Raw genomic sequence first — 22020 nt, 5'->3', positions numbered from 1 at the left:
GTCCTGCCAACACAAGGGTTTAACCCATTGCACCACAATGAAATCAGCCGAGGACTCACTTGGATATTTCCAAATATCCTTTCTACTTCTAGTTCAGCAGCACTTATGTATATCAGGGTTTCTCAACTAGGCAAAGCAGGATTCTGTGCGATGATGTTATCTATCTATCTGTTAGGCATGGTTAGGTTCGGTCAGAATCTTTGTAATTTGGAATAAATTTGGAAATATTTGCTTTTTGAAGCAATTTTGAATTTTTTAAGGAAACCGGAAGTCTCTTTGCCCTTCCGAAGCTTTTTCTGCCATTTCTGTTATGAAGCAGTAATTGAGTCAAATATGATTCAGCTTTCCCCGCTTCTGGTCTCAAGCCTGGGAAGCGTTTTAAACCAGAAAGGATGGATTTCCTGCCTTTCTTCTCCCCTCGCTTCTGGTCTCAAGCCTCAGAAGCGTTTTAAACCAGAGTGGATGAATTTCCTGCCTTTCCTCTCCCCTTGCTTCTGGTCTCAAGCCTGGGAAGCGTTTTAAACCAGACTGGATGGATTTCCTGCCTTTCCTCTCCCCTCACTTCTGGTCTCAAGCCTGGGAAGTGTTTTAAACCAGAGTGGATGGATTTCCTGCCTTTCCTCTCCCCTCGCTTCTGGTTTCAAGCCTCAAAAGCATTTTAAACCAGACTGGATGAATTTCCTCCCTTTGCTCTCCCCCCCCCCCTCCCCGCGTCTGGGTAAAGTAAAAGTCAAAGTAAAGACCACCCAATGAAACAGGAAATAACACTTTCAAACCATTAAGGAAGATTTCGGAAGTCTCGGAAGTTTTGAAAAGTTTTGAACTTTTTTCCCGTGAAAATCGGAATTGACTTCCGAATGGAACCATCAGTGCCCTCTACATCCAAAATTAGTTTTGAACCATTTTTAAAAATCAAACAAGCCTACTATCTATCTGTCTAAGCTGTAGATATAATATTTTTATGCAAGGACTCCCCAAGAACTTAACATTACTTCAATGATTATTCCCCAAGGGTAAAATGTTGACAATGGTGACCTTGTCTTGACAATTTAAGCCAGACAACTATCTTGCCATTTTGGAAATAGCTAATTGTTCCTTTGTTTGCTTTTTTTTCTTCTCTCATAGGCTGGTGGGATAAAAACATGTATTATTGAGGATGCTTTTATCCCTCTTCATTTCTCCATGCTGGAGAGCACAACTTAGTTGTCTCTTCTGTCATCTGATGCTTGAAAGTCCTTGGACTGTGCAATATCAACCAATCAGAGGAACGAGCTGAAAGACTTTTGAATGGATGTACGCTGAACTGCAAAATCTTACCCTTGGATTGCCAACTTGAATGCTGCTTTTGTAATAATACCTGACTCTGTGGTTTAAAGGGTACGAAGTTCAACGAGAAGAAAACTGTGTTGTATATAGAATCAAAGAGGCCACATGTTTGTTGCAATAATATTGTAAGTGACTTGCACTAGGTTTCTTAATATATGTATTTTTGTTGTAGAGAATTATTGTGACACAATCCAACTGTGAGCTTATCTGTGTAGACCAGAGGTGTGTTATTCAGGGCTACGCTGTATAGGCGCAATTTGATAATAAAAATAACTTTTTACATAAAGTCCCTGCTTGTCATGTCCATCTTCTATCAATGGCAAACCATCTTCTAAGGCAAACCAGAAAAGGATTGGGTTGTTGTATGTTTTCCAGGCTTTATGGCCATGTTCTAGAGGCATTTTCTCCTGACATTTTGCCTGCATTCATTCCATTAACACTCAAATCAAGAAGAATCCCTGACCCTAATAGTTTATAGGAGTCAAGCAAGGCCACATCATTTGCCATGACTTATTCTTGTTAATATATATCCTTGTCAATGCGGTCACGTGGTACAGTAACTCATGGTGTCACCCTCATTGACTTCTTCCTGGAATATTGTAAATATAATGTCCAATTTAAAAAATAAGATGTAAAAAAAGCAGGAGCAATGAAAACAAGTGTGCATGCTTGTAGAACCTGCAGATGAAACTGTTATTTATGGGTAATAATGAGAGCTTGACTAGAGTGTATGTGCATTAGGTTCAAAACGTAAATTAGCATATAGTTTTAGCTTTCTAGGTATATCGATACAGAATGTGTAAGCTCAGCTATGTTTTAGTCTAGAATTAAAAGTTTTAAAAAATAAAATAGCATTTAGTTTTGGATCTGCGGCTACATTGCTACTAGGGAAGGAAGAACGATGACCTGGAGCTCAGTAAAGCCATCCTCCCTGGACTACCTTAAAAATCCCCTCTGTTTTCTCTACTGCAAAACTAATCTCCTTTCTGCTTGAGGTTTTGCTTTTCTAAAGCTGTTTCTACTTTGTACTAGAGAGGCAGGTTTCTCTTTTTGTTTGCTGAGATTACTATTTTTATTAGTAATTGTTATCTTTTAGTATTTTCTGAAGGAGGGGAAGGGAAGGAAAAAAAGAAGCTAAAAGAGTGACTCCATAAGCCCCCAAACATATACACGTGCACCCCACCCACCGTCCCTCAGATCTCCAACTGCCATTAAATTAAAAAAATCAGGAAAATAAAGGAAAATAAAAAAGATTAAACTGTGATGCCCAATAGGAGAGGAGGAGCCATGATCAACTGCCACATGGTCCCTTTTCGGATGGGTATCCGTAATGGCTGGCCCCTTGCCCTTTCGAGCATCCGAACAAAACAAATAAGCTGAATGGTGTGAATGGAGTCACCTAATAGTCTGCACCCCCTGTATCCCCTGTCAGTACGCCTCACTTTGATTATGTTAACTTTCCTTCAGTTTCTTCTTTTAGAAACCGAAGAGCAGCTTATACACATAGACTGAAAGTAACTTTATCCACAATCTATATAAATAAAAATGTAATGCTCGTTTGTGGAATTAACATAACTCAAAAACCACTGGGTGAATTGACACCAAATTTGGACACCATACACCTATCAGGCCAACGAGTGACCATCACTCATTGAAACACTGAAAAACACAGCAGAAGAGACTTTAAAAGTCAAAAAATAAAACAATACATTACAACGCATGCACAAAACATATATATGCAAACACACATATACACAAATATATACACAAATACACAAAGCACATACACACAGACTGTACCACAGCAACACGTGGTAGGGGACGGCTAGTACTTTACATAATTTTGTGAATGAAACCAAGTCTGTGCACACTGAGCAATTAGAAGGCAAAACTGTTGCTATCTCCATCACCCATATGAACAATTCTGGATTTGGGAGTAAGGGTGACAGGAATTATATTTTTGAACCTCATAATTGTAGGTCAAGTGCATTTAGTACCAACCTGTATTGCATCATTCTGTTCGCAGTTTAACCAGTCCAACCTGCTTTCTTCTTTTTACTGCTCAGACTTGAAGTCTTTGATTTTCTATCCCATTCCTCTTTACAATGCATGCCACGACTCTCTTGTTTCAGAGAGCAGAGAGCTTGAACTAGCGTAAAAACCCATCCCACAATATGTAATCACCTTCTCTCTTTTTCCTGTATGGAAAACAAATCAGCTCTCTTGTTATTCTTCCTTCTTTTATTATTATTCTTCCCTCTTTTAATATTTTAATAATGTTATATTTGGTAAACTCAAATGTCTTCCTTCATTGCTAGCTAAGATTACTCCTTGGTAGTCAGGGAGGCTTCTTCACTTGCCATTTCCAACCTTCTGCATACTGCAGTTAGACATCTTTTTAGTGTAAATGCATAGGCATAACTTTGGACTGTTCTGATTGGATAGGCACAGTCGTAATGAATTTATTTTTTTTGTCCCAGTTTCTCTCCTCTCCTTCCACTTTCTCCCTTTGTCCTAATTGTTAGATATAAGCTTACTCAATTCAGAAAACAGCAGTAAAGCTTTTATTCTGGGATGCATCCACACTGTATTATTGATGCATTTTGACACTATTTAACTGCCTTGGCTCAATGGTATGCGATCATGGGAGGTGTAGTTCTGCAAGTCCTTTAGACTTCTTTGCCAAAAAAAGGTTCTGGTGTCTCTCCAAACAAAAACTTCCAGGTTTACATAGCATTGACCCATGGCAGTTAAAGTGCTATCATACTGCATTAATTCTACAGTGTAGATGTTCTCCCACAGTGAGGGCATAGGTTTTCAGGTGGAAGGTCGTCCCAGTCAGGGATGGCTTGACACACCTTTCTCTTTGCACATTCCTCCCTTTCACCCTCCGTTCGTGCCTCTTCCACAGCACTGCTGGTCACAGCTGACCTCCAGAGGCAGGGCTTCCCAGTTCTCTGTGTCTATGCCACAGTTTGTAAGATTGGCTTTGAGCCCATCTTCAAATCTGTTTTTCTGTCCCCCAATATTCCATTTTTCATTCTTGAGTTGGGAGTAGAGTAACTGCTTTGGGAGACAGTGATAGAGCATTCGGACAATGTGGCCAGTCCAGCAAAGTTGATGGTGTAGGAGCATCGTTTCAATGCTGGTGGTCTTTGCTTCTTCCAGCATGCTGACGTTTGTCTGCCTGTCTTCCCAAGAGAATTTCAGGATTTTTTGGAGGCAATGCTGATGGAATCGTTAACTCTTGGTGTGACGCCTGTAGACAGTCCACGTTTCACAGGCATATAACAGGGTTGGGAGGACAATACCTTTATAAACAAGCACCTTGGTCTCCCTACGGATGTCCCAATCCTCAAATACTCTCATTAGGAAAAATGTAGCATAATGTGCAAAGTCACATAAACAAATACATGAGCATCAAATACACAAGTAAAGAACTGACAGAGATCCAACATGGTTTTTTTCAGTGACACAGCATTGTATAAGATTGCTCTAAGAATATGATAAGTTGAGGTCAACATCATTTTATAGAAAAACTAGAAACAATGCAAGTATTTTGGGGCAAATAATTGTCGTTAAAAGCATTGAGACAAAGTTCAAATAAGGTGGCCAGTCTCAATCTTTAATCCAAGCCAAGGAATAGCCTTGGTTTGCCTTTTATCCACTACTTCTTGTGTTCAAATGAAAAAGTCAATGGTATATTACGTTAACTCGTGAATGTTCCTGACAATAATACAATATGCTCTTAGTTCTTGCACAGTGTAACCTCCTGTGAAAATTAAATGAAATAGTCCACTTCGTTTCAAAGAAACTTTAATGAAAGGAAACACTGCATTCTTCTGGAGGAACATAGCGTACCATCTTATCTCTGGATCCTAGACCTTTCACCTAGGAAAAATGCCTTATCGTCTTCATCATGTCACTATGTGGCGGTTCTGGCAGCTAAGATCTGAATAACATTCAAATGTGGGTTTTTTCCTCTCTTCTTGGAGCCGCTCTGATATTTTTTATCTTTTCCCTAAAATTGCTTGCTGGAAGTGTTATCAATTTATTTCTCTCCTGTCCAATGCGGTAAACTCATGAAAGAGGATTTAGGGAGGAATAACATTCAGTTTTACCCTGTCCTTTTGAAAATGTTGGTAGTTTATCTAGCTAGTTGCCCAAATAATACAGTAACTTTCCACTTTTGATGGGGTTATGGGCCCAGAACCCCTGCAAAAGAGGAAAATAAGAACAGCTTTTTTATTTGAGAGAGAATCTCTTTATGTAAAAATAGATATGTTTATGTGACTCTATGGTCAAATGTATTAACTGTATTGATATTATCAATTTTGTGCCATTTGGGTAATAGGTGCATTTGTTTTGTGAGCTCTCAAAGAAATCTATGTTAAAATATTAAAATAAAATAAATGTGAGGGGCATCCTCCTAAAATCCTTAGGGAACTAGTAACTGTAGTAATAATGTTGGAGGATTCCATATCATTTATATTTGTATGCATATTTTTTTATTATTGATACCCGCTTTTTTCCTCTTAGAAGATACTCAAAGCAGATAACCATGTCAAAAAATAAAATAAAAGTGTACATTTAAAAAGCAAAACATCTAAATGTTGCGATAGAATCAAAGATAGGAGTATTAAAAGAAATAGTTTAAATCATTAAAATATATTATAATACAATAAAATATCTATATAAATAAAAATGTAATGTTCGTTTGTGGGATTAACATAACTCAAAAAACCACTGGACGAATTGACACCAAATTTGGACACAATGCACCTATCAGGCCAACGAGTGACCATCACTCATAAAAACTCTGAAAAACACAGCGGAAGGGACTAAAAAGCCCAAAAATAAAAAGTACATTGCAATGCATGCACAAAACCACATATATACACACAGGCCCGTAGCCAGGATTTTGATTCGGGGGGGAGGGGGGCTGAGTTTGATTCGGGGGGGGGGGGGCTGAGTGAGTGAGAGAGGGTCTACCCTAGCAAATGTTTCATATCGATACCCCAATACCCCCATGCATATGAGATATATTGAGCATGGTGATCAGATCATGATATGAATAAACATAACAGTTTAAATAATGTACCAGTAAGGCCTTTTCGCAGACCACCATGAGAATTTTGGGGGGGGGGGGACTGAAGCCCCCTGAACCGCCCCCCCCCCCCCCGGCTACATGTCTGTATACACATATACACAAATATATATACACACAAAACAGATATACACAGACTGGGCCACATCAACACAGGACAGGGAATGGCTAGTATTAAAATAAAATGCCATTATTTTTACTTTTTTCATCCACACCTTGTTGGAAAATGTGTTGTATGTTCTCTCTCCCTTTCATGGGGTCTTATCATTTAAATGGTAACCTGGTCCTGGGGCATCCCTTCCTTTTTCCTTTGCATGGCAACTAAAGAACAAGAGGCTCTTAGGTAAAATTAGATTTGAATATTCGGTGTATAAGCTTTAAGAAAACAGATTTCTTTACTCTAAAGCACTGGCTTTCGTGTAAAAACAGCTCCCCTGGTGGCCAGAAGCTAGAATATTAAATAGCCTCTGAGTGTCTGTCTATATATCTTGTGTGTCTATGGCATTGAATGTTTGCCATGGATATGTACATTGTAATCCACCCTGAGTCCCCTGCGGGGTGGGAAGGGCAAAATATAAATACTGTAAACAAACAAACAAATAAATAAACCAGCAAGAAGTATCAGAAGATCCCAAGGTTCTTATCATAGGTATATTTATTAATTATAGTCTTTTAAAACTTTGGAAGAAAAGTTAAGAAATAAGAAGCCAAAGATGTGTCCCAAAAGAGAAGTACAAATATATAAATGCTCCCTTCATTTCTATAGCTAATTGCGTATGTTGAGGCACAACTGGCACATCTATACTGCAATGTACGAAGTGTACAAGACTGCCCAATGAAGATTACAATGAGAATTGCATCTCTAACATGGCACCAAGAAGAAGAAGAAATCTTTCATGAGATATTTGGCACTGGTTATCAGTTGACACTCAGTGAAACGTCAAAATTTTCTGCTTTGCTTTGGGGATCCAAGAGGAGTCCTTGTTCTACTGCCATGGGGTGAATGGTTTCGTAAGCCTGCAGAAGAAAGAGACACTGATCAACCAAAAATGATGTCTACCACCAACAATATGGCTCCTTATATCAGTTGTTGGGGAGCACAGGTTTGTTTGTTTGTTTGTTTACAACATTTCTACCTCACTCTTCTCAACTCAGAGCGGCTTACACTGGCAACAATTTGATGCCACAATATCACAATATAAGAACAATATAAAACCATAAATACACAATAGATTAAAAACAATAACATTAATTATATAGCCATATAGCTATTTCCGTTATCATAACAATCATATGGTCCAGTACAATGTCCAAAATGCCGTTACGCCTGCTAGCCAAAAGTCTGGTTCCAAAACCACAATTTCAGTTTTTTCCTAAAGGAAAGAAGGGAGGACACTGATCTAATCTCGCTGGGGAGTGAATTCCACAAGCAAGGGGTTACCACTGAGAAGGCCCTGTCCCTCATCCCCACCAGAAGCGTTTGCGAGGCCGATGGGACCGAGAGCAGGGCTTCCCTGGTGGATCTTAAACTACGAGGCAGAAGGTAGAGGGAGATACGTTCGGACAAGTAAGCTCGGACAAGTAAGTAACTACGAGGTGGGATGTAGAGGAAGATTAATTTCGGACAAGTATGCTTATTTAATTTACCTTATTTATATCCCGCCTCTCTCTACCCCGAGGGGGACTCAAGGTGGCTTACAACATACAATACCCAACTAAAAACATGGTTTAAAATTAAAAATAAAATAAACATGATTAAAATACATTTCAATGAATCGCATCATCCAGAACCAGAGTCCGAGGCCATTCTGTAGTCATATTGCACATTTTCCATATTAACATTTTTGCACTGCTCTATTTTTCAAAAGCCTCCTCCCAGAGCCAGGTTTTGACTCTCCTTCTGAACACTAGGAGGAAGGGGGCTGCTCTGATATCACTAGGGAGGGAATTCCACAACCGAGGGGCCACGACTGAGAAGGCCCTGTCTCTCATCTCCACCAGCCGCGCTTGCGGAAAAGGTGCAACCGAGAGCAGGGCTTCCCCAGACTATGGTTCATAGGGGGAGATATTATTGGACAGGTACGCTGGACCAGAACCATTTATCACAGGCAAATAGTGCATTTAATTAATGACCATTCAATTCTACAATACCCATTAGTATTTTTGTTGTCATTGCCATTTGTTAGTTCAATGAACTGTAGATTCTTTTTGGATCCTTTATTTGAATTGTATTGGAGTATATCAGATTTAAACAATTACAGACTCACCTCCAGCAGCTGGGATATCTAGGGTTGACTTTTTATGAGCCCTTCTGGATTTCATCCTGGGAGAAGGTTTCTTTTGCTCATGCCAAGTTGCGAGTTTAGCTTCAGGTAGAAGAATTACATCATGGAATTCATAGAATATTTTAAAGCAAGACTAGCTGGTTCAGCAGTTTAAAGAACGAGCTAAATATAACATCGGCTATTATCTAGTAAATACACATAGTTTCAAAGCTTTGTTTTGGTTTTTCCCCCTGACAATCTCTAATGCTAAGACATAACCAAGGATTATCAAATTTAATAAGTAGTATTCTTGCCATGGGATCAAAAGGGATTGTTTGGATTACTGCACTACACTCTCCCATTTTGGTTTCCAAAATGCTAAAAATTATGCGATGGTATCGCTACAGAAAGGAGAAAAACACCCCGGTTGCTGGTTTGGATCAGTCTTATTATTTCATTTTTTAAAAAATCAGTTGGAGATTAGTCTAAAAATATCTCTTTGGTAATCCTTTATCTTCTGTAGTTAAACGTCTATAGAAAAGGTGTTCTCCTGCTTGTGAATAGCAACATTTTTAGAATGACAGCTCAAAGGCCATAAGTACTCGATGAAGCAAGCCTTCTCTTGCCTCAGAAGCAAACTAAAAGTGAAAGTCACACAAAGGGATTTAATTGCGGATGGCAATAGAACTTAATTATGAATGATTGGAAATAGCAACCTTCTACAAGCCTCCCATACTAGTTGTTTGTTATGAATATAATTGAGATTGCTTACAATATTGTATGTTATAACATTACTGCATCTCTGTAGCACCAATTATAAGGAACCTGGGGAAAACTATACCAGCCAATTGACGCTAATTATAAGGAACTTAGCAGGGAAAGGAACCGGAATTTTAAAAATAGTGAATCCCACAAGCTGCCAACCAAATTATATATAGGTGCATGGGAATTTTTAAATCAGGAAAGAGGCAACTGGGAGATCTTGAAACTGTTTCTTCAATTGTTTTTACTGCCACCTTTTGTTTGGTATTCAGACTGAGTTGTATGTGGAGAGTATACTTAGTAATATCCTTTTGCGTCACAATACTGTTTGTTTTCTTTAGTGGGTTTAAATCACAATGATGTTCACACTGAGGCTATTGTAAAGTGTTAACAGGCTTAAACTTCTTCTGGTACAAATGTGTAGTGGTTTCAGTAAGTTACTAGTACATAAGCTTCTGGTTACTTTTGATGTACAATTCTTAGAAGGGTTCTGGGTTCAAATCTTGATGTTAACAAAACAGGAAATTATCTCAGGAAATTAATTGCTGAAAATAATTCCAAACAAAATTCCCCCTTTCTAGAACCTAGCCAATAGCCTTTGGCCTAGCCTTCCTCAGGGACAAAGAACAGACCATGAACAAGGTCCGATTCTACTATTTGTATTTCTAGCTAATTTCTCTAACTCTTGAATACCACAAAAGATTAACCCAGCTCTCCTATCTAACACCAACCAACTGTTATCACCAACCGACGAACTCCCCCTAACGGACAATTTCCAACTGCCAACTCAAGCCTCAGTTCAAAAGGTACTTTTTTTTCTTTTTGAACACTAGGCTCCTCCCCCTATTTTCTAACCAATCCTGGCTGTCTAATCTCTGCTTCCTGGACATGCCCCCTCTAGAAAACCCTTAACTAAGATGGCGTCTCCTTGTTTCCCTAACCTAAGATGGCCGCCAGGGCTTCGCCAGGAACACATTCTAGCTGCTTAAAGTAAGGAGTTCTTTACATATGTATATTTTGATATGCATTTTCCCCTTAACTCTATGTTATTAGAGTTTGTGGGAGGGACTACAGACCATGTGTCCTTGATCTTAGAACAGTGTTTCTCAACTTGGGGGTCAGGACCCCTGAAGGGGTCCTGGGGGGGGGGGTTCATAGGGGTCGCCAAAGACCATCAGAAAACATGTATTTCTGATAGTCTAAGGAACCCTTTGGCAGAGAAGGCTGAAGATCTCTCAGCCTGTCCTTCTGTTTCTTTTTGGAAACAGATGGTGACTCCTACCACCAAAAGCCCTTCTCCGCTGTAATTGGACGGCCTCTCAGCCAGCCTCTCGGCCAAGGGGTTGTTTCTGAAATTCCAAGTTGGGGGGGGGGGGGAGCAGGCATGCTTGGTGCATGGCAGCGTGGTGCGCATATGTGGGTAAGGGAGAGCATACGAGGTTGGAGAGAGTCCTTTCAAAACATGGGGTTCTGTGTGGGAAGTTTGGCCCAATTCTATCATTGGTGGGGTTCAGAATGCTCTTTGAGTGCAGTGAACTATAAATCCTAGCAACTACAACTCCTAAATGTCAAGGTCTATTTTCCCCAAACTCCACCAGTGTTCACATTTGGGCATATTGACTCAAACAATGATAGATCTGGACCAAACTTAGCATAAATACTCAATATTGTTGTATATTTACATTACAATTCATAACAGTAGCAAAATTACAGTTATGAAGTAGCAACAAAAATAATTTTGATTGGGGATCACCACAATATGAAGTACTGTATTCTGAAGCTTTTTTCCACCATTTCTGTTATGAAGCAGTAAATGAGTCGGAAATTATTCAGCTTTTCCCTGCTTCTGGTCTCAAGCCTGGGAAGCGTTTTAAACCAGAGTGGATGGATTTCCTGCCTTTGCTTTCTCCCCCCCCCCTCCTCCCCTGCTTCTGGAGTAAAACAACTACTTTCAAAGTAAAGACCACCCAATGAAACAGGAAATAACACTTTCAAACCATTAAAGAAGGATTCGGAAGTTTTCGAAGTTTCGAAAAGTTTTGAACATTTTTTTCTGTGAAAATCGGAATTGACTTCTGAATTGAACCACCAGCGGGTTTTGAACCTTGAATTTTTTTTAATCAAACAAGTCTAATATTTACCTCTAAAGAGAAGACTGACTCAAGCGAGTTTTTAACTCTTCTCAGGAAGATACTTTACAAAAAGTTTAAGGTCTCTAAGAAGTTCATGCCTTTCCAAAAAGTTATTATTCCAAATAGTGTGAATGCCAATTAATCTACAAAAGGGTCACGCTTCCATAAAGCTTTGGAGATTCCTGGTTTTCCCAATATGAATAGAGATGTCAAAATTGCCCTCATATTTGCTCATTCATTTTTTTCTTGTTTTAGTTAATCAACACAGCACTGCAGAACTTTTAAAGACATTAGAGAATGAATGAATTTCCATCTGTGTTTTCTAAGTTATCTATGGATATTGGAGATGCGCTTCTTAGGAAGAGCTCCTATCCATTAGCAACTTTTGATAACTCTGCATGTTTAGCTGCAGGTGCCCTACTTTCTCCATCCCACCATGACTTTTGATAGAAAATTCCCCAAGTTAAATTGGAAACACATGAATTCATTCACCTACCTAGGAACCTGGAGTTAATGATGATTTCATCTTTCAGCAGTGGGATAAATCCTGCCTCAGAAGGTCTTTCATTATCTGTAAGAGACAAAGTGGAGAGGCTTAAGTCTGAGGATGTGGATGGCATGTCCTACCTAGGGATGAGCATACATGATGGGAATTGATATTGAAAGGACTTCTTACATAACTATGTTAGTTTGTTTCTGAACATGGTTATTCAACCTCCCTCTAAAAACCATTCTGTATGGTTTGAATATGTATGAAGCACTCTACTTATGATACCTTGTTTTACAAATTCATTGAAAAGGATTGCTGGAGCAAAAGGAACCTTGATACCAGTGGCTGGCCCATATCTAGGTGGCACCTATTTCCCACTCTAAGGTGGGGCTACAATCCCCTTTCCTCTTCTACAAACAGGTCTGGGATATGCATATGAAAAGGAAAACATAGCCCGAGTATTTATTGACGCAGGACTACCCCCAACACCCTGCCAAAAACAAATAGCTGAACAAATAAATGAGCTTTGCATGGAGTATAGCATGCTCGGGGCTGGTGGAAGTCTTCTAATTATGTTCCTATGCTTTGCCTTTTCTCCAAGTTGTCATAACTAATGTTTTACAGATTGGACAGGTTAGATATCTCCCTGTCCAATCTGAGACTGAAAACCAGCAACTTGTAATGGTTTTGAGTAGGCTTGTGCATTTCAGTTGAACCATAATCCATTTCTGCTGGCCAGATTCCAGTAGACTCCCATATCTGTTTTCAGGCACCTCTTGAAAATGGGAGGGTAGCCAGATAGACTTTTTTGGTCCGCACCCAAAAAATACAGCTAGATCTGGCCCATTGGTGGCAATGGGGAACTTATGAGTCTCCACATTCTGTTCCTAGGACTCTTCCCTTTCTTCCCTTCAAGGGAGCCTGAGTTTCAGCAACAGGGTAAGGGAGGCAGACACAACTTGCGTAAGACACATCACTCTTCCATTCTGGTTGGCCCAACAGGCAGGGCTCACAGGGAAACCCAATGCGAGTAGAAGCACGCAGCAGCAGCCTCTTTCTGCAGCACATGCTCCTGAAATTGCTCCTGTTCAGAAGCTTCAAATGGTCCAGCGTGCGGCAGCCAGGTTGCTAACAGGAGCAGTGCTCAGGGAGCATACAACTCCTCTGTTTTGCCAGCTCCACTGGCTGCCAGTTTGCTACCGAACACAATTCAAAGTGCTGGCTTTAGCCTTTAAAACCCTAAATGGTTCCAACCCAGCTTACCTGTCTGAACATATCTCTCCTTACGAACCATCCATGAATTTAAGATCATCTGGGGAGGCCCTGCTCTCGATCCTGCCTTCCTCGCAGGCGTGCTTGGTGGGGATGAGAGACAGGGCCTTCTCAGTGGTGGCCCCTTGGCTGTGGAACTTCCTTCCCAGGGATATTAGATCAGCCCACTCCCTCCTGACTTTTTGGAAAAGAGTAAAAACCTGGCTCTTTGAGCAAGCTTTTGATAACACGGTGCAATTGGATGAATACAGTATGATGAAATAATGAACACAGAACAGCTTAGATGATGCAAATGGATAAGGAGTTGAACTGATAGACATTAATTATTATAGTTTTAATTGGCTTTATATGGATATTTATTATGTGATTTATAATATTTATAATGTTTTTAATTGATATGTATTTATGTATGTTTATGGCATCTAATAGTTGCCAATCTGTACACCGCCCTGAGTTGCCTTCGGGCTGAAAAGAGCTGGATAAAAATGCTGTAAATAAATAAATGATCAGCTGCCACGTAGTCCCGTTACGGATGGGAAACCATGACAGCTGGGCCCCTGCTGTTACGGCCTTCTGACCAAGCTGAAGAAGCTGGATTGGCCAAAGAAAAATGGCTAAAAGGGATCTGTGCACAAGCTTAGTTTTGAGTCCTGGACTACGAATCTGGAGACCAGGATTCAAATACCACTTAACCATAGAAATCTGTTTGGTGATCTTGAGCAAGTTAGGCTGTCTCGGCCTCAGAGGAAAGCAAGGGCAAGTCCCTCTCTGAGCAAATCTTGTCAAGAAAACACCATGATTTGGGGTCACCATAAAATTTGAGGTCACCATAAAATGAAACCAATTGAAGTCACACAACAGCAGGAACAGCTATCTGACCAAGAGGAGATTGCTTTGAAGGAAAGAAGCTCTAGCTGACACTGGTGGAGGCAGGGAATATGAGCAGTTTTGAAGCCCTGTATTGACACTCCTAAACTCTTTATCTTGTATCAGTGAGAGCTTAGTCTAGCCTTTGAAATAATGAAATAAAGCCTTGCTTCCTGCTTACATCACTGTTCCAGCTCCTGTTATTTGAAAGAGGACCAAATTCTCAAGACACAGATTACTTTGCTGTTACTATGGAGGCACAAAGGAATCTTAAGAGATAATCTCGGCTTCAGTAAACACATCAATGGAAGCTTTTCTCACTAGGCAAGAAACAAAGCAAAGTCTTCCCTTCTCTCTGCCTGTTTGCATTTGGACTGTAAGGGGGAAAGAGTTTTTTAAAAACCTTTCAACATCCCACAGTTTTGATCGGAGATCCCTCCAGGGCTACTGACAATTTATGTAACTTTTTCTTTGGATGCTAGTTGAAAAGATTTCAGCATGGTACATTGGATAATTGCTACCAACCAGTCTAGGTTGATTCATTAGGAAGCAAATTTCATACTTTTCAGTGGAATCTCATTTCCAAGTAAAATATAAAGGATAGCTACATGTCTGCAACTCTGAACCCAAAATTATGTTTTGCCGTGTGATTGTTTTATTTTACGTTCTTTGTATCCCACCCTTCTTCTGTCATATCACCCATACTTTGTGTAGTGTTAAAATAAACCAATACACAATTAGACATACCGTATATTCCGACTGACCTTGAAGGAGCTGGGGGTGGTGACAGCCGACAGGGAGCTCTGCCGTGGGCTGGTCCATGAGGTCACAAAGAGTGGGAGATGACTGAACGAATGAACAACAACAATATTCCGGCATATAAGATGACTGGGTGTATAAGACAACCTCCAGTTGTCTTATACACCTTTTCCAGTTAAAATATGGAATTTGGGGTATATTCACCGTATAAGACTACCTCTCTTCCAACACACACCAAATAAATTTTTTAAAAGCATCAGATTTGATTTCAATATGGTAATTTTCCTATTACTGTACCTCCTTCTCTTCCTCTCAGATCTCGCACATGCGCACCTGCACTGCTTCACAGCAGTCTTCAGGAGTGAGGGCCATGCCCACAAGCGTGAAGCTAGAGGTTAACGTAATGCTTTCATGTTGGGGAAACTTATTTAATGATCTGGTTGAAGGGCATTCTCTGTCAGTCCAATGTTGCTTTTACCCTGTTAGCTTCTGTGGAATTACCTTGGCTTTTGCGGAAAGCTTCTGGCTCTTTGGGACTTTGATTTTGATCCTGATTTTTGGAGACCTTGTCTTGCTGCCATGGACTCTTGTTTAACTGATGCTAAAGGACTATGCTTCATATTATTTGCCTTTGGAACCTGTATACTTTGCCTTTGCATTTAAGACTCTGTTTTGCCTATTGAACTTTACCTCGTTATTTCTGTTTTGATTTTGCTTTTTCTCAATAAACTACAAAACCTACAGCCTTGGTGTGTGGTGGTGTCTTGAGCAAGGTGAATCTATCCTGAGTTGCGACACTTCCGAATTGAATCACCAGTGTCCCATACATCCAAAACGAGTTTTGAACCATTTTTTTTAAATCAAACAAGCCTAGTATCTACCTACCTACCTACCTATCCATTCACACACATACACCCAATGTATAGCGCTTATTCCAGTTTACATAATTCTTCTTGGTTTTAGGGGTGAGTGTTGCATAAACCTGTTAATCTTGTGACTCTTTTAGGATGTAAAGTATGGTACTTACTGGTTGCAATGCCAAGGAGCACATAAGTCTCTCGTTCCCCCAGAAGCTCAGCTGCAGAGCGGTGCTTGTTTTGGAGTAAATTCTTTACTTGGCCACTCTCATCTGCTAAGTCTATTTCTTCTGCAAAGCAAAATTCGAGCGCTAGATACATTTGCTTGGCATGACAACCATTATCTACATGAAATTTTGCTAAGTACAAGATTACAGACACTTCTCCTAAGAAGCAAGCTATATGGAAAAACAGGAAAAGAGTGCAGGAAAAAAAAGAGGAAAACATCATTTATCTATTTAAGATAACTAACTATCCAATACATGAGAATCAGTATGGTGTAGTGATTTGAGTGTAGTAGTAGTAGTAGTAGTAGTAGTAATGAATCCTCTTTGAGTCCCTTTGGGGACATAGAGTGGAATATAAATAAAGTTTTAATAATAATAATAATAACAATAATAATAATAATTCATATCCCACTTTTTTCCTGATAATATATTCAATGTGTCTAACTACATATCAGAAACAATATAAGTGGATGAAGAGTGTGGGAAACAAGGATCAAATTCCAACTTGGTCTTGGAAATCATGATCGTTTGCCTTATGTGTTATTTTCCTTCAAGGTGAATGTTTTTGACAATGGCATTCAAAATTCAAAATTGATACTTACTACACTTCAGTTGGTTCAATCACATCAGTACATCCCAAGATGAGACATTTCTCTCATATACAGTGGAAGGAAAAGTATCAGAATGTTTTGATATTTTTTTAGTCACTGTACCTTCATCCTCACAGCCACAGCGACGTTTAATGCCGTCTAGGAGAATCTGGACTTGACAATGAATGTTAAAAATATCTGCCTTGTGTTCTATGAAGGAAAGATAGAGAATAGTATTTGGATTTCATTGCTTTATTCTTTTTGTTTAAGGATGCCCTGCTCCCTCCCTGCTGAAATCAGACAGGCGCCCTCCCTTATGGCCTTCCGTAAGGGCCTGAAAACATGGCTCTTCGAGAAGGCCTTCAATTGAGTGCTATGTTATCGGAATGACGACCGGAATGGTCTTCGACTATGAGATTGATTATGACCCCAAAATAAGACGAAGCGGATTTTTAGCTTAATTAGATGTTTGTATTAGTAAGATGTTGTGTTGTGGTCTTGACTCTTTGTAAATTGTTGTTTTTTCTATGTTTTGTACACCGCCACGAGTCGCCCTAGGGCTGAGAGCGGCGGTTAACAAGTGCAAATAATAAATAAATAAATAAATAAATAAATAAATAAATAAAAACTAAGCCTACATTATACTACCATGAAAGTGAGAGATGCAGGGTTGCCAAGAAAGTACCCAAAAGCAGCACTGCCAAGGAATCTTTACTGGCAATGTCCAGTGCTGAAGAGTTGCACTTGGAGATCTAGAGATTCTTAGAGAGAACATTTTAAAGATTTTGGTGACTAGTAGCAAAAAAATGTGGCCCGGTTTCTGTTGTCATTTACCAACATGTCACCATCCTCTGAAGGTGCCAGCCACAGATGCAGGCAAAACATCAGGGGAAAATGCTGCTAGAACATGGCCATACAGCCCGGAAACCACACAACACTCCATGCCAACTTGACCAGGGTTCTTGGAGACCTTTCATTCATGGGATCACCCTGGTCATCAATTGCTCTGCTCAGGTGTTCAATCTGTGGCTTAATTCCTTGATCCAATACGTGTGTGATGGGTCCTTTCTCTTTCCCTCCCACTTTCCACTTTATCAAGCATTATTGCCTTTCCTGGTGAGTTATGTCATTCCATGATATGTCCAAAGTACAACAGCCTGAGCTAAGTTGTCTTAATTTTTAACAAGACCTCAGGTCTGACTTGCTGTAAAGCAGTGTTTCTCAACCTGGGGGTCGGGACTCCTGTGAGGGTCATGAGAGGATGTCAGAGAGATCTCCAAAGACCATCAGAAAATGCAGTATTTTCTGTTGATCATGGGGATTCTGTGTGGGAAGTTTGGCCCAATTCTATCAATGATGGGGTTCAGAATGCTCTATCATTGTAGGTGAACTATAAATCCAGGCAACTACAATTCCCAAATGTCAAGGTCTATTTTCCCCAAACTGCACCAGTGTTCACATTTGGGCATATTGAGTATTCATGCCAAGTTTGGTCCAGATCCATCACTGTTTGAGTCCACAGTAGTCTCTGGATGTAGGTGAACTACAACTCCAAAACTTAAGCTCAATGCCCACCACATTCTTCCAGTATTTTCTGTTGGTCATGGGAGTTCTGTGGTTCAATTTCATCATTGGTGGAGTTCAGAATGCTCTTTGATGTTAGGCAAACTATAAATCCCGGCAACCACAACTCCCAAATGACAAAATCCCCCAAACCTCAGCAATATTTAAATTTGGAAGCATTGGGTGTTCGTGCCAAATTTGGTCCAGTGAATGAAAATACATCCTGCATATCAGATATTTACATTATGATTCAGAACAGTAGAAAATGACAATTATGAAGTAGCAACAAAAATAATGTTATGGTTGGGTGTCACCACAACATGAGGAAATGTATTAAGGGGTCATGGCATTAGGAAGGTTGAGAAACACTGCTGTAAAGACTCATTTGTTTGTATATGTGTTTTGAGTATGTATGTATGTGTTTATGTAGCCATCCATGGCATTTGTAGGATTCTTCTCCAGTGCTACATTGCAAATGGCCATTGTGTGTCAGAGTTTTTCAGGATGTGTGTAGGAGTTCTTCAGTTCCATCCACCTAGTCTCACCTCTGATAACTGTGTCCATAAAGGACAATTTTGGACAGGTTTCATTGTTGACTATTCTAGTTCTTTGTGGATATGTTATTACAAATTCCTTATAGGTATTAATATAGTAAGGTTGTATCAGGAGTGCTTTGTTTGGATAGTATGGCAGGAAGTCAGATGGATAGCCCTTGGGAGTCTTCTAACTCTATGATTCTATGTTATACTAGCTGCCCCCTGCCACACATTGCTGTGGCCCAGTCTGTGTATATGTGTTTTGAGTATGTATATATGTGTATATGTTTTACGCATGCATTGTAATTTATTTATTTTTGCTTTTAAAGTCATTTGTTGGCCTGATGGGTGTATTGTGTCCAAATTCGGTGTCAATTCATCCAATGCTTTTGGAGTTATGTTAATCCCACAAACGAACATTACATTTTTATTTATATAGATTATTAAAAGGGACATCTTCTAGAGACTTGGTCCAACATTGGCAACCTCCAAATGGAAATGCTTTCCCTTATTCCTAAATTTTCTGCTGTGGTAGAGGCAAAAAAGGTCTGCCTATATGTTTCACATACCTTGCCCAGAAGTGGAATTATGCTTCTGGGAAGCTTCTCGGGCCACATTTCTGGTTTTGAACAAGATAAAAGGGGAGTATGGAGGTTGTTTTAAAGAACATACTGGTTTTTGGGGCAACCGTCATGGAAAATTCAACAGGAAAGATACGGAGGGGAGCATAGAAATGGATTCATACTGGCCACTCCAAACAAAGCCCAAATCTGGAAGATCGCTTACCTCCATGAAGCACAGTGATGAACATTTTTGTTCAGGACCTAAAGGATGAAAAACAAACACAGGTGAAACTAACCACAATATCAATACATCCACTCAGAAAATGACCCAAAATTGAAAGTAGGGAGATGGAAAATATAACAGTTATGTTTCAAATGTAGATTTTTTACTTAGAGAAGGTTACACTTACCCCTATTTAACATGCCATAATAATAACAACACGGGAATGAGGCTTAACAATATAACCACAAAATATCCATTAACCTGAGCCAACTATAATTACTCATTTTTCAAGAAAATACGACAGTGACATTGTACTAGCAAGTAATCCCAAATTCAACAACACTGTGTACGGATGTGGCTCAGTATGTCAAGGTAAAGCATTATGGACGGGAACAAGCCTATTACCTCGTTCCCTGAATTCTGTATTAGTTTTGTCAAAGAAAGCAATACCCAGAATGATTATACGTTGCAATGCCAAATTCAACACCACAGTGTGTACCAATGTTACTCAGCATCATGGGAGGAAGAAAAACTATGACATTCCCTAAATCTGGTACAACCTTTGCAAAAGAAAGCAATACCAGGAACTGTTTCCCAGGCAGTTGTTTACTGGAAAGAGAATTAACTTGTCTTGGTTGCTGGGTGCCACCCAGGTTTCTTTTCTTTCCTTTTTTTTTAATGGTGACCAACTGATCTATTAAATGGATTGGCATCTTGAGTTCCTTTCATGCTCTAGTCAACAACTTGGAATAAAGAGCTTGATAAACACTTTAAATCTTAGCCAGGAAATAAAGAAAAGCCCTCCGCTCTTTAATATTAGTTGAGTAAATGTTATCTCAGTAGCCATGAAAGAGAGAAGGAGGGACAGATAAATAACATTGCCTGCTTTTAGAGTGCGCCATGTTACTAAACTGGCCCTCAGCCAGAATAATTGTTTCCTTATAGTAACTCTATAAGGAAAAGTAGGTTAGAGGAAATGCTTGGCGATGTGAGCTGCATTTGGATATAGGGAGCAACAACAACACCACCATCATTCTATTTTAGTAATCATGTTTTAATTACTAAAATAGTAATCAAAGCTCTATACCAGTGTTTCTCAACCTGGGGGTCAGGACCCCTGGGGGGGTCGCGAGGGGGTATCAGAGGGGTCGCCAAAGACCATCAGAAAACACAGTATTTTCTATTGGTCATGGGGGTTCTGTGTAGGAAGTTTAGCCCAATTCTCTCATTGCTGGAGTTCAGAATGCTCTTTGATTGTAGGTGAACTATAAATCCCAGCAACTACAACTCCCAAATGTCAAGGTCTATTTTCTCTGACCTCCTCCAGTATTCACATTTGGGCATGTTGAGTATTCGTGCCAAGTTTGGTCCAGATGCATCATTGTTTGAGTCCACAGTGCTCTCTGGATAAAGGTGAACTACAACTCCAAAACTCAAGGTCAATGCCTAACAAACCCTTCCAGTATTTACTGTCGGCCATAGGAGTTCTGTGTGCCAAGACTGGTTCAATTCAGTCATTGATGGAGTTCAGAATGCTCTTTGATTACATGTGAACTATGAATCTCAGCAACTACAACTCCCAAATGACAGCATCAATCTCCCCTTCAATCCCACTAGAATTCAAATTTGGGCATATCAGGCATTTGTGCCGAATTTGGTCCAGTAAATGAAAATACATCCTGCATATCAGATACTTACGTGACGATTCATAAGAGCAGCAAAATTACAGTTGTGAAGTCGCAACAAAAATGTTATGGTTGGGGGTCACCACAACATGAGAACTGTATTAAGGGGTCACGGCATTAGGGAGGTTGAGAACCACTGCTCTATACAGTTCTGACCCAGCTTACTTGTCTGAACACATCTGCCTCTACGTCCCACCTCGTAACTTAAGATCATCCGGGGAGGCCCTGCTCTCGCTTCCAATAACATCACAAATGCGGCTGGTGGAGACGAGAGACAGGGCCTTCTCGGTGGTGGCCCCCCGCCTGTGGAACGTGCTTCCGAACGAGATATGATCAATCCCATCCCTCCTGGCTTTCAGGAAGAAAGTAAAATTGTGGCTATGGGACCAGGCTTCCAGTCAGCAGACATAAATTAGCACTTCAGTGGAAATGGATTGGAAAGGTGGTTAGCATGAGGATACAATTCTATTTGGTAATAAATGTTTTTATATTGTTTAATTAATGGCTTATATATTTTATGTGCGTATTTTAATGGTTTGATGGTTTGTTTAATGGTTATTGTATTAATTGTTCATGTAACGGCATCGAATTGCTGCCTATGGAAGCCGTCCTGAGTCTCCCTTTTGGGGTAGAGAAGAGATGGGATATAAATACCAGAAATAAATAATGTTTCTCACACTCTTTCAATCCCTCTAAGAAGCCGTTACCATAGTAGTATCTCTTTCATCAGACATGCCTACTGTAATAAATCGTCACTGTGAGCATTTGTGATGTTTGTCATTAGGACAAACAGTAGT

General features: G+C 39.9%; 2 protein-coding genes across 4 annotated transcripts in view; one reads left to right on the top strand and one right to left on the bottom strand.

Annotated features, from left to right (window-relative positions):
* ATP12A (ATPase H+/K+ transporting non-gastric alpha2 subunit) overlaps positions 1–1601 on the top strand; it is a 39826-nt gene extending 38225 nt beyond the window's left edge. Inside the window, exon 23 of the mRNA XM_060787431.2 lies at positions 1126–1601. Coding sequence (XP_060643414.2) covers positions 1126–1154 — 29 coding nt within the window. The 3' untranslated portion in view covers positions 1155–1601. The remainder of the gene's footprint in view (positions 1–1125) is intronic.
* A 5476-nt stretch (positions 1602–7077) lies between these two features.
* LOC132782610 (uncharacterized protein CXorf65 homolog) lies at positions 7078–20981 on the bottom strand. Of its 3 annotated transcripts, none has more exons than XM_060787449.2 (7): positions 20099–20981; positions 19539–19576; positions 16777–16863; positions 16007–16126; positions 12088–12162; positions 8701–8799; positions 7078–7450 (listed from the first exon to the last, which is right to left on the bottom strand). In XM_060787449.2, the coding sequence occupies exons 2-7, from the start codon at positions 19561–19563 to the stop codon at positions 7374–7376; spliced, it is 483 nt and encodes a 160-aa protein (XP_060643432.2). In that variant the 5' UTR covers positions 19564–19576; positions 20099–20981; the 3' UTR covers positions 7078–7373. The 3 variants fall into 3 exon arrangements, with proteins under 3 accessions (XP_060643432.2, XP_060643429.2, XP_060643430.2); XM_060787446.2 differs by lacking the exon at positions 20099–20981 and adding an exon at positions 19726–20079; XM_060787447.2 differs by lacking the exon at positions 20099–20981 and adding an exon at positions 19944–20079.
* Positions 20982–22020: the final 1039 nt, after the last annotated feature.

Source organism: Anolis sagrei, chromosome 7 (genome assembly GCF_037176765.1).
Source record: "Anolis sagrei isolate rAnoSag1 chromosome 7, rAnoSag1.mat, whole genome shotgun sequence".
Classification (NCBI taxonomy): Eukaryota; Metazoa; Chordata; class Lepidosauria; order Squamata; family Dactyloidae; genus Anolis; species Anolis sagrei.
The sequence above is the reverse complement of the archived record's forward strand: the minus strand, read 5'-3'. Positions and strand labels throughout refer to the sequence as shown.